The 16576-nt window shown below is 37.8% G+C and overlaps 1 protein-coding gene across 3 annotated transcripts in view; it reads left to right on the plus strand.

Annotated features, from left to right (window-relative positions):
- Positions 1-16576, plus strand: part of LOC127450177 (structural maintenance of chromosomes flexible hinge domain-containing protein 1-like) — a 92359-nt gene that overhangs the window by 42658 nt on the left and 33125 nt on the right. For all 3 annotated transcript variants that reach the window (XR_007898925.1, XR_007898926.1, XM_051714040.1), the window contains exons 26-32: positions 869-1102; positions 1275-1417; positions 1499-1584; positions 5299-5411; positions 7170-7331; positions 7770-7898; positions 12870-12949. Coding sequence is in view for 1 of the 3 variants with exons in the window: in XM_051714040.1 (XP_051570000.1) it covers positions 869-1102; positions 1275-1417; positions 1499-1584; positions 5299-5411; positions 7170-7331; positions 7770-7898; positions 12870-12949 (947 nt within the window). In the remaining 2 variants the exon portion in view is untranslated. The remainder of the gene's footprint in view (positions 1-868; positions 1103-1274; positions 1418-1498; positions 1585-5298; positions 5412-7169; positions 7332-7769; positions 7899-12869; positions 12950-16576) is intronic.

Here is a 16576-nt window from a genome sequence, read left to right on the forward strand (position 1 = left end):
ACCTGTTTTTCCACCTGGGATTTTTCAGCAAATATTTATATATGCGATTAACTGCGATTGATTCTGTTAATTAATCGGCATACCATGTAATTAATTTGATTACACATTTTTATCGATTGACAGCCCTAAATATAATTAATATTATATAATATAGGGGCCTGGGTTGCTCAGCGAGTATTGACGCTGACTCCCACCCCTGGAGTCACGAGTTCGAATCCCAGGGCGTGCTGAGTGACTCCAGTCAGGTCTCCTAAGCAACCAAATTGGCCCGGTTGCTAGGGAGGGTAGAGTCACATGGGGTAACCTCCTTGTGGTCGCCATAATGTGGTTCTCGCTCTCGGTGGGGCGCATGGTGAGTTGTGCGTGGATGCCGCGGAGAATAGCGTGAGCGGCTGATCTCTATATAATAATGATGCACAATACATTGAGAACTTTTTTTGTGTCAGCTATCCGTAGCATTATTTATTTATTTTGTAATGAACTGCATCTGTCTGATTTGGTCAATATTGGAAGCAGATAGTATCAGACCTAATTTTTCCAATTGAAATCGAATACGTATGCCAGTTTTTAAAAGTATGCAACAGGTATTTCATCTATTGAAGATCAAAATGTTTTGAAGCCCAATTTTCTGTGGTTTCACGTAATGTGTATGTATGGTATTATTTTCTTAAGAAAAAATAAAAGCAAAACATCAATGATTATCAACCATAAAATTACAAATTATCAGTGCATTACAGTGCATCCCTAATATTAAATGATCAAAAGTGTTAATTAATCCTTCATGACAGTGATGTTCAAGCAGTTTTTTCTGTTCAAGTTGATATCTATGTGATTCTGTAAATTTTCGTGTGTCCATATTTACATACAGAACCATAAAACGGTGCCGTGTGTGGAGCGTAAGCTGCGTGTGTTACCCAGCTCACAGGTCTCGCGTCTGGAGGTGTACAGACAGGAAGAAGACTCTAATGATGTCATGGTGCTACAGAATTTGGAGCGCATTGATTGGACAGCAGGGGACACATTGGGAAACCTGTATTTTAGACTATACGATGAGGGCAATAGGCCAATTTGCCTATCTCCACAGCTGACCAACAAGATTAAGGTGTGTGTTTGTGTGTGATTGTACCTGCAATGTCATATAGTGTGTCTTTCACACTTTTGTTTTTTCTCCTAGTGACTGGATGTGTTTGGAATGGATGTATGTGAATTTTCTGTATGCATGTAATACCCAGATGACCTGCAGATAACATTTCATGTGTGTGTGTGTTTGGCAGGTAAACTGGACCGCAAAGATGAACACAGATCTTTCTCAGGGAAAACTGCCACATGTATGTGTCCCGACTCAAGCGCTCAGAGAGAATTTCTATCATGTGTCGTTCCACGACCAGAAAATAGTTAACACATCCTTCATCATAGTGTAAGCCACAAACACATTGTGTATACGTTGTCATTATACACCCAAGCGCTCTTTTCAATATATATCTGTTTGTGTGTAAAGGCCTCGACCAGATGAGCCCGAGCGTTTGCGCGTCACCCTCAGCAAATCAACCGTTAAAATGGGTGAAACTCTGGAAGGGCACATTGGTGAGTACCATCTTAACTAGAGGTCGACCGGCAGTGGATTTTGCCACTACCAATAACTGATGTGGTGGAAAAGGCAGATAAGTGATTAATAGGCTGATTGTTTTTCCAAGTCGATTTATAGAATGTAAAAAAAAAAAAAGAAAGTCTTTCCTCACTATGATGAGAACAAACGTAGAGGATACAAGAGTCCAAAATGAATAAAATCCCAGATGCAGCTTATTGTGCAACCAAAATCCCACTAGTAACCATAAAAACACAGATTTGGTGCATAACGTGGAACGTTTATCTTTAAACAAGCCCGAAATACACTTACTTATTTCGGGACTCTTATTTTGAAATGACGGAGACTTGGCTCTGTTACAATGCTTTATATTTATGTATTTACCAAATTAAGCTTTTTAAATACCATATATTCACCAGATTAAGGATTATGTTCATATATGTATTAGGGCTGCAACTAACTATTATTTTGATAATTGACTAATCGAACGATTATTAGAATGATTACTCGACTATTCGGTCAGTTATTGCAACGATTAATCATTAGATCTTAACCGATTATTCAGCTTGTGCCCAGACTTAAAAGGTTGTATTAAAGTGCACCTATTATGATTTTTAAACGTGCCGAATTTTGTTTTAAAGGTCTCATACAATAGATTTACATGCATCCAAGGTCAAAAAACACTTTAATTTGCTCATAATTTAAATTGCAGCATTACCTTTTTTCCCCAGTGTCAAAAACGACTCGTTCAATGATCCGTTCTAAAGGATTCATTCTAAACTCCTCCTTTCAGACAGCATACTCTGCTCTGATTGGTCAGATGTCCCAGTCTGTTGTGATTGGTCTACCGCTTACAGCGCGTGTCGGAAAGGAAATGCCCACTACCATATCCGAGTTTCAGCTCCGTCTGAAAAAATGTCTGTTTTACCTTACCAATTTGAGCCCGAGTCCGATAGTGATACATCGGAAGATCAACCCGAACCACCATCGCAAACATGACGAGAACAGGAGGTTTCTCATTGGTAAGTTTATATGTAGTTTGACAATAACTTGAGTTAGCCAGTTAGCAGAGGCTAACAGTTAACAGGCTAACAGCCTGCACTGGCTGTACATGTAAACAGACCAGAGGCGGGTTTTTTGTTACCAAATTACGTAGGTTAGTACAGGAAGTAAGTCTGGAATTACTAACGACTTGTTTCAGGTGTTCAGAATCGGTTCTTTCTTTTGGGAGTCAATAACTCCATATTTCGTGCACTTTGATTTCTGAAACCTTGCAGACTTTTTTACATTCACAAACAGCTTTGTAACACACTACATGAAAGGTAATATTTGAAAAACCATAATAGGTGCTCTTTAAATTTGCTTGCTAACAATAAAGAAGACAAAATCGTCTTTTAAATGTAAGACATTCCCTGAATTAAAAAAACAACATCAAGAAAATCACAGCAAAAAATCCTATTGTTATCAAGTATTTTTGTCTTGTTTTCCATTTTAAAATTGTCTAAAAATCCTTAAAACAAGATACATTTACTTGAGAAGCAACATAAGATATTTAGACTTGCTTAAAGAGAATGTGTCTTAAATAAGTGTATTCAAGATGTATCCTAAATATCTTATATGCTGCTTCTTAGGTGAATGCATCTTTTTTAAAAGGATTTTTTTTTTAAATATTTGTATTTTTAATATTATATTCAACATTCTCAGATAACAATTTTTGTCTTCTGCAGTATAGCTGCTAAAGTAAATGTATGTTGTTTTAAAGGAGTTTTAGATATTTATATTGGAAAACAAGCCAAAACAAAAACAAATCAAAAACGTATTTTGTTGCATTGTATAATGGAGCGAAGACCACTGTCTCTCAGCTTTCTGTTCGAGTGACGAGTGTCCCCTCGACAGAGTGTGCATCAGCCAGGTGCAGTTCAATCTCTCTCCCTTAGATCGGGACATTTGCGCAACTCATAGAAGAGGTGCTGACTGCACAGAGAAATGCCAGTTTCGGAGTTTGTAGTTATTTACATGATCTGCTTCCTTATTATTTGAACTTTAATAAAGCTATAATGCATTAAATATAACTGCATTAAAGATGTAACGGCTGGGCAAGTTTTGCTTCAGCGGAGCGGCAGCTCCAGCTCCTCTTATTCCACAATGAGAGTGCTTCTGTATTTACTTATTTGGTATTTTTGCATTATAATTCCCTCATACTTTGCGATCTACATCACCTGAAGCTGTGTTTTCTTCCTCTCCTCAGTCAGACGTGAGCTGCAGTGCTGCTCTCACGTGTCATCATTAGTTTAATGTGATCTCATGTTACGGTAAATAAGATCAAACAACTATTCGACAATGAAAATGTTGTATTGTTGACATTTTCTATAACGTCGACTAATCATTTCAGCCCTAATATATATATATATATATACACACACACACAATACAGTATCCTAGGGATGTTAATTGATAAAAAATTTTAATCGAATTGATTACATGACATGCCGATTAATTAATCGCATACATCATTATTTGCTAAGAAAGGCCCCAAATAAAGATAGTTCATATAAATAATGCATAACAATTCAAAAATGTATAAATATAATATATAAGGCCTATAATAAATATATAATACGGATTGAAATTCAGTTGAAAATAAATTGCATTATTGTGGCAGATGAGTAAATCATTGATTAAACAATACAAAAAGTGGCTTAAGAACTCAATATATTGTTTGTTTTATTCTCATATCATTGAACAAGCCTACAGTTGACAACAATCTGTTTTGCATCGAGTTTGTCAATGTGTCCAGTTCTCAAAGTGCGCGCTCTTACGTTCCGTCTGCACTGTTTTTAATTGTCGCTCTGTTTACATGCGCGTGCCTCAGACGGATGTTTGGACCATCTCACTGGTATTCAGCATCATAAACGCCACATTTTTAGGATGCTGTGTCAAGTTAAAAGTAGTGGAAGCTTTGAAAATCACGTCTCAAGGTTCCTGTATTCTGTTGTGTTTTCCCACCTGTCGTGCTTCACCGTGAGCGGTTCTCATTCTGTGGCGGCGCTGCTTGTGAGGTTTGTTGAGGCGCACTGCCACCTATTCACGCGGGTGGTAAAAACAGATGTACTTTAAGCTTGAAAAAGTCTGTAATTTCGCTTGCTGACATCACCTCTACAACCGTCTCATGTACGTAATGAACATTGGAAGATCTCTCCGCCCACTTGCGGCTCGTATGGTAGGAAAATATGTACTTTTATTACGGAATTTACATACACGTCAGATACATTAATAGCTTTAATTTGTTATATTATGAATCACACTTAACGTGTTAAATCGACAGCCCTAATATATAAATATATATATATATATGTATATGTATACACGGATCAGCCACAACATTAAAACAACCTGCCTAATGTACAATTGTGTTGAGAAGAATATAATCTCAGAATGCTATTCTGAGATGCGGGTTGGTGCTGTTTTGGCGGCACGAGGGGAACTACACAATATTAGGCAGGTGGTTTTAATGTTGTGGCTGATTGGTGTATAACTCTTATCTTTAGGTTGCTGAGGAGTAAGCTTTCAATGCAAAACAATTCTGTACGCATCTCAATTCTCGTAGGGGCACAAATCTGGTGGAAATATGCAATATGAATTTGAATACTAGTTGTAGTCATAAACAATTTTGGGTATTTTGCAAACTTGCTAATCTTGTGCTTCTCTTCCAGATATGATTGATCAATATGGAAATAAAACAGACTGTCTTAATGCCAAAAGTTTGAATAGTTTGAGTGTGTCAGCTGATGACCTGGACAAAGAAACTCTGATCGTAGAATGGGAGGTACGGTGTAAACCAGTGGTTCTCAACCTTTTATTTGATGAACGCCCCCCTACTTCATTCCCTTATCCCAGCTGCAAAACTGTTATTTGCTTAATTTGCTCAATGCTCAATACAACTTCGATGCATTGCAGAATATTAAAGTTTTGTTAATAAGTTCATCAGGCTTACGCATCATGAATGTGAGATTTCTTGAAATCAAGAAATTGTGTTTCTTGAATTCAAGCAGATGGAGGGCTATATCTGGGGCCTAGAAAATGAAAATGCGAAGACAGAAACGAATAAAATAAGTGATATTGTTAATATATTTTACATTTGCCTTTTTGAACATTTTAATTTATTCATTATGTATTTTTATAGTTTTAACATTGGTATTTGTAACAAGACCATAGTAAACACATGGAAGCATGGATCTTCACTGTCATGGTTAGATGTAACGTGATTTCTATGATTTAAGAAAAAAACTATGGCATTTTTGTAATTATAAGCAGTAGACCTCCTCTAAACACATGTAAAAACAATAAATACAACATAGAAATATTTATAAGTCGTAACAAAAATGTATTATACTCCCTCACTCCCCTAATGTAGCCTATGACAAATTTAATAGAGCTGAAGTAGTGATATAATAATAATTATTATCAATCTATTTCTGCCTAAAGTACAGTTAGTGTTACTGTAGTAAATTCAAGGGTGGTGATGTAGAATTCTGTGCCGAATTCAAATGGTTTCCTCTTCTCGCGCCTTGCTACTCACGCTTTGCTACTCACTGATTCTCGCAAAGCTCTGAGTTTGAGTTTGAGCTTTAAGAGCTTTGCGCTCGTGCTGCTCTGTCCATTGAGCCGTATCCAGAGCCATACAGGTGCGGTAGCCGAGGTTGTGACGCTGCTAAACCAGATACTTCAGATGCGTCGCTAGACTTCAAAATCAGATGAACCGCGGTACAAATGCGTACCAGTCCGTATATATCGAGAACCATCTGATATTCTCCAAGTCTAAATAAACGTTTTAATGCAAAAAGGAACTTGACGATTGATTTGATTATTATGACTGATAAACGGCCCCTATTTGTAACCTAACGCCCCCGTCTCTACTAATTTGCTCTCAGCGCCCCCTGTCATCCTTTGAATGCACCCTGGGGGGCGGTAAAGCCCCCGTTGAGAACCTCTGGTATAAATGATCACACGCAAAATTGTAATTTTGATCAAATTAAAACTTTGTATCAAATTAGAATAAAACCGATAGACATTTTGACTGATACCAATAATTATTGATATGCTCTAGCCGATAATCACTAAGGTTGCTGACATTATATCATTAAATATATCGTTTTTTTCCCCGTTTTTGTTAAAAATACAGTTTCCACTCATAATGCTCCAGTAGAATTTATATTATAAATTGAGTTGAAAATCATATAATCATATAGTTTAGTTATTTTGTAGGCTAGTGTAGAAAGAGTTTACTTTTTCAAATTGGAAAAATATGCTCAGATAATAGCCATGCCTCCAATATCGGCTTAATCAGACTAGTGCTGAAACATAAACACACATTTTTCACATTTACCAAAACGGTGTCATATCACACATTGCTCATTTTTACTGCATGCGCAGTTTCCTTTATAGATCATGAATCGGCCTGCAACCTTTGGGTTACTAGTGCAGATCTTTAATTATTGAGTCACACCAACCTGAGAAAATCTAAAATACAGATGCAGTTAAATAAGCATTTTTGTGTAAAGTATAATTTTATGTTTTTGTGTAGGCCTGTACTGTGCGATTGTCAGTGTCTGGTATCCGGTTTGTGTCAGGGACTCCTGGACCGAAGGAGCTGTGCTTTAAGTACCAGAACATGGAGGAATTTGTGCGGATTAGAGTTACTGTGGGACCTCCGGCACGGATCTCACTAATGAACGAGCCTGAGATGGTATGTCAATGAGGGGTGTGAGGGTACTGATGATGCTTAAATAAAGGCCAAAAATTATTTTGCCTCTTTTATTAGCCTCAGTCACCATTAATTTCCATTGTATAGGAAAAAAGATGCCATGAAAGTGAATGGTGACTGAGAATAACATTCTGTCTAACATCTCCTTTTGTGTTCCACGGAAGAAAGCAAGTCATATCAGTTTGGAACAACAAATTAGTTTTGTAAGCAGTTTTCATTTTGGGCGGAAATATCCCTTTAATTTGAAAAAAGTTACTACAAATACAGATTATTGGCATTTGAATATTAATACAATTATTGTAAAATATTGCATTACTTTGAAGTATTTTTTTCACCACACCTCTAACATTTCACACACAACGGCCAAACACTTCAGCATTTCAAGGGAATGGCGAGTTTGATTTGAGTCTGTATCTTCAGCCTCTGCAGGTGTTGAATGGTCAAGGTTTGAGCACACCGTTTGTTCTCCAGCTGTGTGATGAATGGGGAAATCCTTCTCCAGACCAGCGGATCGTCATCGCAATGAAGACTCGCTCCCCGCTGCTGAAGGTACACTGCAAACAAAAAAATTGTTTGTTTTGTATTTGTGCTGTGTTTTGTAGTTACACTGCCTCCAAACCAGGTGCAATCTGACAAGTTTCCAGTGACAAGTACTAGTGGTCTACCAATATATTGCAGAGGCGATAAATCGGCCGGTATTCTGAATTTTTTAATTATCGCATCGGGCGATACATTTTCCCCGTTGACCGATTTGTTTCTTGAGGGCGCAGAGAATCGCCTGCTTGCATGTGAAGCGACTGAGACATGTAAACGACCAGTCACATTTCGTTTTGTTGTTACGTGCCATCGTGTTACTACAATAATAGACCGTTGTGCAACACAGTCTCATTTAAACGGTCCGCACATCAGAGCCGCGGATGCGTTTGAGCTCATAATGTTAAAGTGCTCACCTGTTTCATTCTCCCTCTCTCTCCTGAACAGTTCTCTGTAACTTTTAACTTGTCTAATGATAAAAAGGCAAATATCTATAAAACTAATATCATATACATTATGCAAATATGTACATATCTCGTTTAAACAGTTGTAATAAACCAACCTCACAAAACTTGAGCAGATCCAGCATCCTGTGGAGCGCTGAAGCAAGTATTCTGTCAACCTCTCCTCAACAGTTCCCTGTAACTTTTCTAATGATAAAAGGCAAATATCAATAAAATTTCTATTATATACCTTCTGCAAATATGCAGATATCTCGCTTAAAAAGATGTAATTCATGAACCTCACGAAAATCCAGCGTTTTCTTCCCGTCGAGCGCTCATCTAATATCTTCCTCTGAAGCGTGTATTCCATCAGCCAGAATCTAAAACTTCAGGATCAGGATCAAAAGTTCCTCTGATTCACAAATCATGACAGTCAGTCCGTGACAATCCAAGCAGGCGATCCAGGCTGTTTAAACTGTCAGGACATTGCTGTTCGCGATGGATCCGTACGAGCACGTGAGTGCAACTTCAAAGTAAAAGCGCTTCATGTGTGCTGTAAGTAAATGTCTTATGCCCTATGCACTGTATGTACAATTGGTTTGATTCTGTATTTTTTGAGAAAATGCGATTGCTAACGTAGACATGCCATCCATGGTTGCTGGACTACTGTGCGTATTGTTATTTCCTTCTTCCTAAAATATTAACAATTTTTTCATGTGAAAATAAATTACTAAAATTGGACTAAACAGAAATCAGAAGAAATTGCGATCTACCATTTTAAAATGCAATATAGTTTTTTTTAGATTCTTTTTTACAAAGTTAAAGTTTAGTGTGAAAGTTTTGGGGCTTTGTTCAGGAGCTGGTTTGGTTATTAGCAATAATTGATCATTATCAACGATAATTATGAATTATTAAAATCAATAGAACATTGATTAGAATCAACATTAGCTTATTAATCCTTTAAATCAACAATCATCAAAGATAACTATCAATTATCAAAATCAATAGAATATTAATAAGGATTAATATTGCCGGGGCTCCACCCTGGAATTAGGGACTAATAACCAGATAGTATAGCAGTCTCAGTATAGGATTGTTCTCTTATGAAAGTCGACGTCCGGAGAACAGTGACATTCAAAATGGGAACAATGAAGGCTTGAATCTGAGCCCTGACATCCCCTGCCAGCTCTTGACACAGGTGCATGCAGAACAATACCAAAACACTTCTCTTTAATGTATAACAAAGTTTATTAATGCAGTAATATCAATTAATAATCAATACAATGCAGTCGATAAACTTTCGAATTCCAACTACAAACTAAACAGTGACATGATTAGATATGGTAACAGATAAGCCTATAATACATGAGAGGAGGGTAGAGGTAGGTGTGTGTGTGAATGGGTGTGTGTGTGTGTGTGTGTTTGTGTAAGAAGAGTAGTGCACAAAATAGCGGGCGTGTCTCTCGTGGAGAATGTGTCACACGAGGTTTCTAGCCAGAGAATGTGGGCGGAGAGACTGGTTAATGGCGTCTGCCCGTTTAACACGTGTCTCCGCTGGTACGATATCTTGGGGACAAAGCTGAGCTCTATCACCAAGTTATCTGCTTGCCAAATGTATGTGCGGGTATGTTTGTGAGGGGTCGTGTGTGTGCGGTTAGTACGAGAGATAGATAGTATAGGGTGATGGCACCGAAGCTGGTTTAGTGATCATAGGAAAGACGGCAACTGTTAGTTTTATCTCTCAGACGGTCGTTGGTTCTTTAATGGATAAACTCAGTGTGACGGTCTCCCCCGCAATGGCGGAAATGCACAAACAGCCCAACGTGGTTGGACGACAACACAGCAAATCTCATTCGTGGTAACAGTAAGTTACAGTAATACTTTGAGTATTATTAGCAGCAATGAGCAGACTCGGCGGTCTGTAAACTGTACAAGCAATAACCTTGATACACAAGTATAACACACTATAATAATCTATCTCTGCCCAGATGTAAACCTCTTACTTGAGTCGCGTGAGGACACGGGTAGAATCTGTGTTCGTCTGTCGTTTGACTCCGACTCGGTTCCTCTAAGCTCTGGTGATGACGGGAGGCCGTTTCCTCACTCTGTTGGCGGGCGGTACGGCGGCTGATTCTCGGCGGGTTGGTGGAGAAAACAGCGAAGTTGACTGTTGAAGAAGAGAAATCTGTTGTGCGTTAAGAGTTAAGAGTTCGATCCTTCAGAATTTCACACCTAGGTGTATAGTGAGCAAGGCTTGATGGGATCTGTAGTCTATAAAATGTATTCATTTTTCATTTTTTAGCAATTTTATGTTTATTTACTATATTAAATTGTGTGATATTTCGGCCTATCGGCCACCCTGCTCTCTGGATATCGGCATCGGCATTGGCCATTAAAAAAAACCCAATTTTTTTGTCTTAGCTCAACGAAAAATGCTACACAAGGCAATAAAATCACACCCAATAAGGACCCCTTTTTATTTTATTAGGTTTTTATTAGGTTTCATGTGGCATAAGTACTTACTAGGCCCTTTCTCACTGCTGGTACTAAAGCCTGTTTTAGGTGCTTTTCCCCCAGACTAGTACTTTTAGTCGTTTTCGCATCTGAGGAACTATCCTCAAAGCCGTTTTTGGGGACATTTTTAGCTGTTACTCCAGGGTAGGTACTTTTGGGATGTATAGGGACTGTGGGAGGTGCTGCAGTCTGTGATTGGTCAAAAACCTATGACGCACAAAGCATTGAGAATGAAAAGGAATCCACAGACGCCATTTGTTACAAACTAGCTGCTAGCCTGCTATGCAGAGGATAGTGCTAATTTTACAATTCCTTTAACATAAATAACTTAAAACCAACAAATTATCCAAAGAGTATCACCCGTTTCACATACAGTGCATTCAAAAAAGTATTCAGACCTCTTCATTTTTCACATTATGTTGCAGCCTTATTCTAAAATGCTTTAAATGATCTCAGAACAGTTCGAAATGCTCCTTATTTTCATCCTAACTCCGTATAAAGTCACTGAAAGCAACATTGTTCAGCTTTTGGATGAACCCATTTATTCTCACTGTGATAATGCACAGTAAATATAGGAATGCATTTACTAATGTTAATGAATAGAACCGTATTGTACAGTATTGTAAAATATAACAAAATGTATATAAAAATGAATCAAAATGACCCACAGATGTGTTAGAGTTGAAAGTTATCAAAAATAACTAATATGTTTTTTCTACTTTTGAAGAAATGGGGTGCAAATTTCCACATATGTGGAGATCATGTTTATCATCGTGCTGATATGTGAAAAATGAACAGATTTTTTAAAGTGGTCTATAAAATGAAATCAGAGACTCTACAGGTACACTACCAGTTTCAGTGAAAACACTTAAGAGGTTTCTTACCAGAGGCACTTTTTTTGGCACGGCGCCCATAGAAGCGCTTCACTGAAATCAACGTCATGTTGTTGTGTCTCGTGACTCAGTGTGCCAAAAGTTTAACCCTTAAATGACATTCTAGTGGCTTGTGAACAGTATTCAGTCATTTAAATTATGTGTTGCATATAGCAAAGCCAACATACAGTGTCCACTTGTGGATGCGGGGTGGCATAAGGTTATAGAAGGGGGAGTACAGGTCACACAACAACAAACAACAAAAAAAACAACAGTCTTGTCAACAAATGTTTCCATAAAGATAGGGATGAAATTACATGCATATAATTATACATTAGTCGAGCTCTAACATCTTCCAGTAAATTGTGAATTTCATTGTATGATAGGTGACATAAATGGGCTCCGTTGGATGAAATATGTTGTCTTTTCCAGTGCAAGGCAAGAGGACTTTGCATTTAACCAATGACAAATATTGGGTCTTTCAGCCGTTTTCCAGAAGTCTCGCTTGTAATATATACATACCGGTTAATACCTGAGTGTCATGTTTTATTGCCATATTATCTGGGAAAATTTCTAGACATAATAGCCCAGTATCTCAGGAATCAGAACACATTTGTAAATATATATATATATATATATATTTATGCAGCATTGCATTCACGTCAGAATTACCGTAATAATGAGTTTTAAACTTTTAATTCAGTTGGAAATTATACATTTTATGAAACCTCAGACTTCTCACACTTGACTGTTTTAGACGTCATGTTTAAACAGCCAAAATAACAGCGGCGTCAACAGTTGCATATTTGACTGTCTTTACCAACAAAGCTGCATATACGTAGATCTATTTTACCATTATGAGCGTCTTCGTAGAAACTACGATTTCTGAGTCCGCAAACGTGAACAGCCAAGTGAAACCAAGCGACCTTTAGAAACCAAGTGACCGTAGAAATGTTTTGTCACAGGTCGCTTGTTTCTGTTGCATTGGGTTAGGCCGAAAACTCTTTAAAAAATTAAATAAATAAAAACTTGGAAGAAATGTACCGCTTATCGCTTCAGTGCAGTGTGATTGTTTAGGACAGTGTCAGAGTGTGCATAGATGTTTTGTGTATATTTTTTAAGCGTTGTTTGTGAATTTGTGTGTTGCTCTCTCTTAGGTGAAGTCTTCAGTGACGTCTCAGCCTGTAGATGTAGAAGGAAAAGCTAGCTTCCTGTTAGAAGCAATAAGTGGTCCCAAGTAAGTACCCTACCAAAGAGCAGGGCCAAAAGATGCCCCGTAAATAAATTCCATTTGATGTCTATTCTGGTTCTATTGTATTTTAAGCATTGTTATACATATCGCATTAAAATATTTTGAGTTGATGTTGATTTAATTTGACTGTTTAAATGAGCAATCTAGTTATTCAGATTGAAATTCAATGAATTGATTCAAATGAAGTATTTGAAGAAATTTGCTGTATTTTTATATGGTTAGAAATAAGATGCCTACATAAAGGTAAAAAATACCCCTTAAAATCAATTATTGACCCTTAAAGTGATAATCCACCCCAAAATGAAAATTCCATCATCATTTACTCACCCTCATGTTGTTCCAAAGTTGCCATTCTGCATCCTTAGTTGGGCTGGGTATTGATACAGATTTCCCAATTCGATTCCGATATTGATTCATGGGTGCATTTCTGTTACAATATCCATTTTGCTTACATATAAAAGCAATTCTCTCTCTGCGAATGCTCTTAATTACAAAGGAATCTGCTAGGTAACCCTTCTAGGTACAGTTTGAAAAGAATAATTTGATAAATTATATATTATCATTAGTTTTTCATCAAATTGGACACATTTTACAGGGTTCCCACGTGTCCTGGAAAACGATTTGTACAAAAACATGGAAACGATCGGGACTCGGAATAGAAGTCAAATACACAAATTTGTTTCATTTTGTCACTGCCGGCATCTGCGCATTGTGAAACAACATCAACGGTTAACTGTCATGGACGAATCCCTGCCACATACTTTCTCTGTTCATCTGCTGTCATCTCTGCTCCGACAAAATAGTTTTTTTTTTTTTTTCACCCAATTTGGAATGCCCAATTCCCAATGTGCTTTTAAGTCCTCGTGGTCGCGTAGTGACTTGCCTCAATCCGGTTGGCGGAGGATGAATCCCAGTTGCCTCCGCGTCTGAGACCTTCAACCCGCGCATCTTATCAAGTGGCTTGTTGAGCGCGTTGCCACGGAGACATAGCACGTGTGGAGGCTTCACGCCACCCACCGCAGCATTCGCGCTCAACTCACCACGTGCCCCACCGAGAACGAACCACATTATAGCGACCACAAGGAGGTTACCCCATGTGACTCTACCCTCCCTAGCAACCAGGCCAATTTGGTTGCTTAGGAAGCCTGGCTGGAGTCACTCAGCACGCCCTGGGATAGCGAACTCCAGGAGTGGTAGCCAGCATATTTTACCACTGAGCTACCCAGGCCCTCTTCGACAAAATAGTTTAAGTACTGATATAGTGCAAAATAAGAATTTTTCATTCCAACTAGGGGTGGGAGATATGACCAAAATCCTATATAACGATATGAGTAATTTTATATCATGATAACGATATATATCACGATATAGTTACATTTTTCTGAAAAATCAATAAAATTGTATTGTATATAAAGCCATGTCGCAGTGTGCAATTTTGAGTAATCCAGTCAGAGACTTAATACTTTATAAATACTTTATAAATGAAAAATTCATCTTGTATAATTTTCTCTGTTTTGAACTTGACAAACATAGTCAAAGTAAAAAAATGCCACATTTCAGTCTGATGATGTGCACCAATTTTATTTGTATCATTATTATTATATTGCTGTTGTTATTGTTATTATTATGATTATTGTTATAACTTTCCTCAAGAAACTTAACATCTTCTCAAAGCGATACAAAAAGTAAAATAACATTTACATTAAAAAAAAATCCATACATAAGCACTTATTTAGGCATTTTGTGTTTTTAGTAATCTCTGTAAAGAAAATATAAAATATCTCAAGGAAAATATGGCTGGTTTGTTTCCTGATATCAAACATCATTGGAACAGAATTTTAGAAAGGGGTTTCATGTGTATTTTAAAAACCCACTTGACATCGAGAAATACCATGAGTAACGGGTGTGATCTGCGCTTTTTCTGTCACAGGAGAACAAATGAAGGAACTGGGATGACTTCAATACTCGCGCGCACTTGTGTGTTTCAGACTGCGTGCGCAGCGCTCGCACAAAACACAGCTGCGCGTGTTTGGATGGGAGGCATGTTTGGAGCGTGGGATGAATCTCATTGGAATTGCTTTGACGGAGGCTCAAGCAAAATTTCATGCCGCAGAAGCGGATTGCTTTCTACTTAAGTTTTTCATCTGATGACACGTGCAGCTGTCAGTGAAAAACTGCGTTTAATTATTTCTATCAGTCTCACGTGAAGCCCTGACCATTGATATATACGTGCACATGGATATATCAACATACACAATATACAAACCTTGCAGATCACTGTTTTCTGATCGGGATCGCCTTTTCTAAAGCCAACCCAATTCCACACCATGGAGGACGCTCTTTTTCCTTCATAATCTCCTCGTCTTTTCATTCAAATTAATTTGAGGAATGAGCAGTCCTTCCTTCTTTCCTTCATTTATCCAACAGAGTGTGTAATGCGTGAATGTTACGTGCTGTACACATTTATCATGTGGAAATTTTGCATTACCGCGATAGATACGATAATCCAAAATGTATACCGTTTAGGCAAATTTGTACCGGTTTATCATGTCTACAGGTATATTACCCATCCCTCGTTCCAACATTGCTGTTGTGTTAACCACAAAAACTTTTTAGTTATGATCTTAGGACAACGATGACGGTCGGACCATTGATTGTTTTGAAAAACGAATTCACACCCTGAGTTGGTAGCGTGGTGATTCGGCCTTCACACCTTGAGATGTGAATTAATGTTCAATAATTCAACGATCGGAGTCTGCTTATACCACGGTTACCACATCTATGCAGAAAACACGGACTGAATCATGGAATCTACTCATAAAAATGGCATTAGCTATAAAACGCAGAATGTCATGGAATACGGCATATTTGGACAAAAATTCTTGTTTGAATGCACATTTGATCAAATTAAAATGCGATATGCCCTAGTGTGATAATTATTTAGCAAAAGTCTGTGATTTATATAAATACATATATAATCTTCAAGTGATGTGCGCTTCAAAATGAATGTGTAAAGCTGGACGCTTATACACTGAAAACACCTGATCATGATCATCACGTGCGCTCTTGTGTGTGTGAGATGACAGAGCAGATCACTCTGAAGTGTGCAGCACATGCAGACTAAGTATTTAATTAAATCACAGCTTTACAGGGATTAATAATCACACTGGGCCATGTAGCGAACTGCTTATCTGGAGGTGAGAAACTACCCACAAAAAAACACCGAAACGCCAAAATAAAAGCACGGTTTAAATGGAAGCATGTGTTTTTGCTTTAATATTACACTTGTTGGGCACATAACATGTCCTGGAAAACTGTGCCTTGAAAAGAGTGGAATCCCTGATTTTAGCTTTTGAAAATTTTTCAAATTCCACCTACTCCATCAAGTAATGTCTTGAAATTGCATATATTATGTTGCATATATTACTTGCACAATTTGTACTGTTTACAAGTATTAACATTTGATATTTAGAACACTTGTTTAATCGGTACTGTCTCTTTAAGACTAGTGGCATCAGCCAGTAAGTGCATATTTAAGAACTGATATCAAGTGACTCCAGCCAGGTCTCCTAAGCAACCAAATTGGCCCGGTTGCTAGGGAGGGTGGAGTCA

The sequence above is a fragment of the Myxocyprinus asiaticus genome, chromosome 2 (genome assembly GCF_019703515.2).
Source record: "Myxocyprinus asiaticus isolate MX2 ecotype Aquarium Trade chromosome 2, UBuf_Myxa_2, whole genome shotgun sequence".
In the NCBI taxonomy this organism is placed as follows: domain Eukaryota; kingdom Metazoa; phylum Chordata; class Actinopteri; order Cypriniformes; family Catostomidae; genus Myxocyprinus; species Myxocyprinus asiaticus.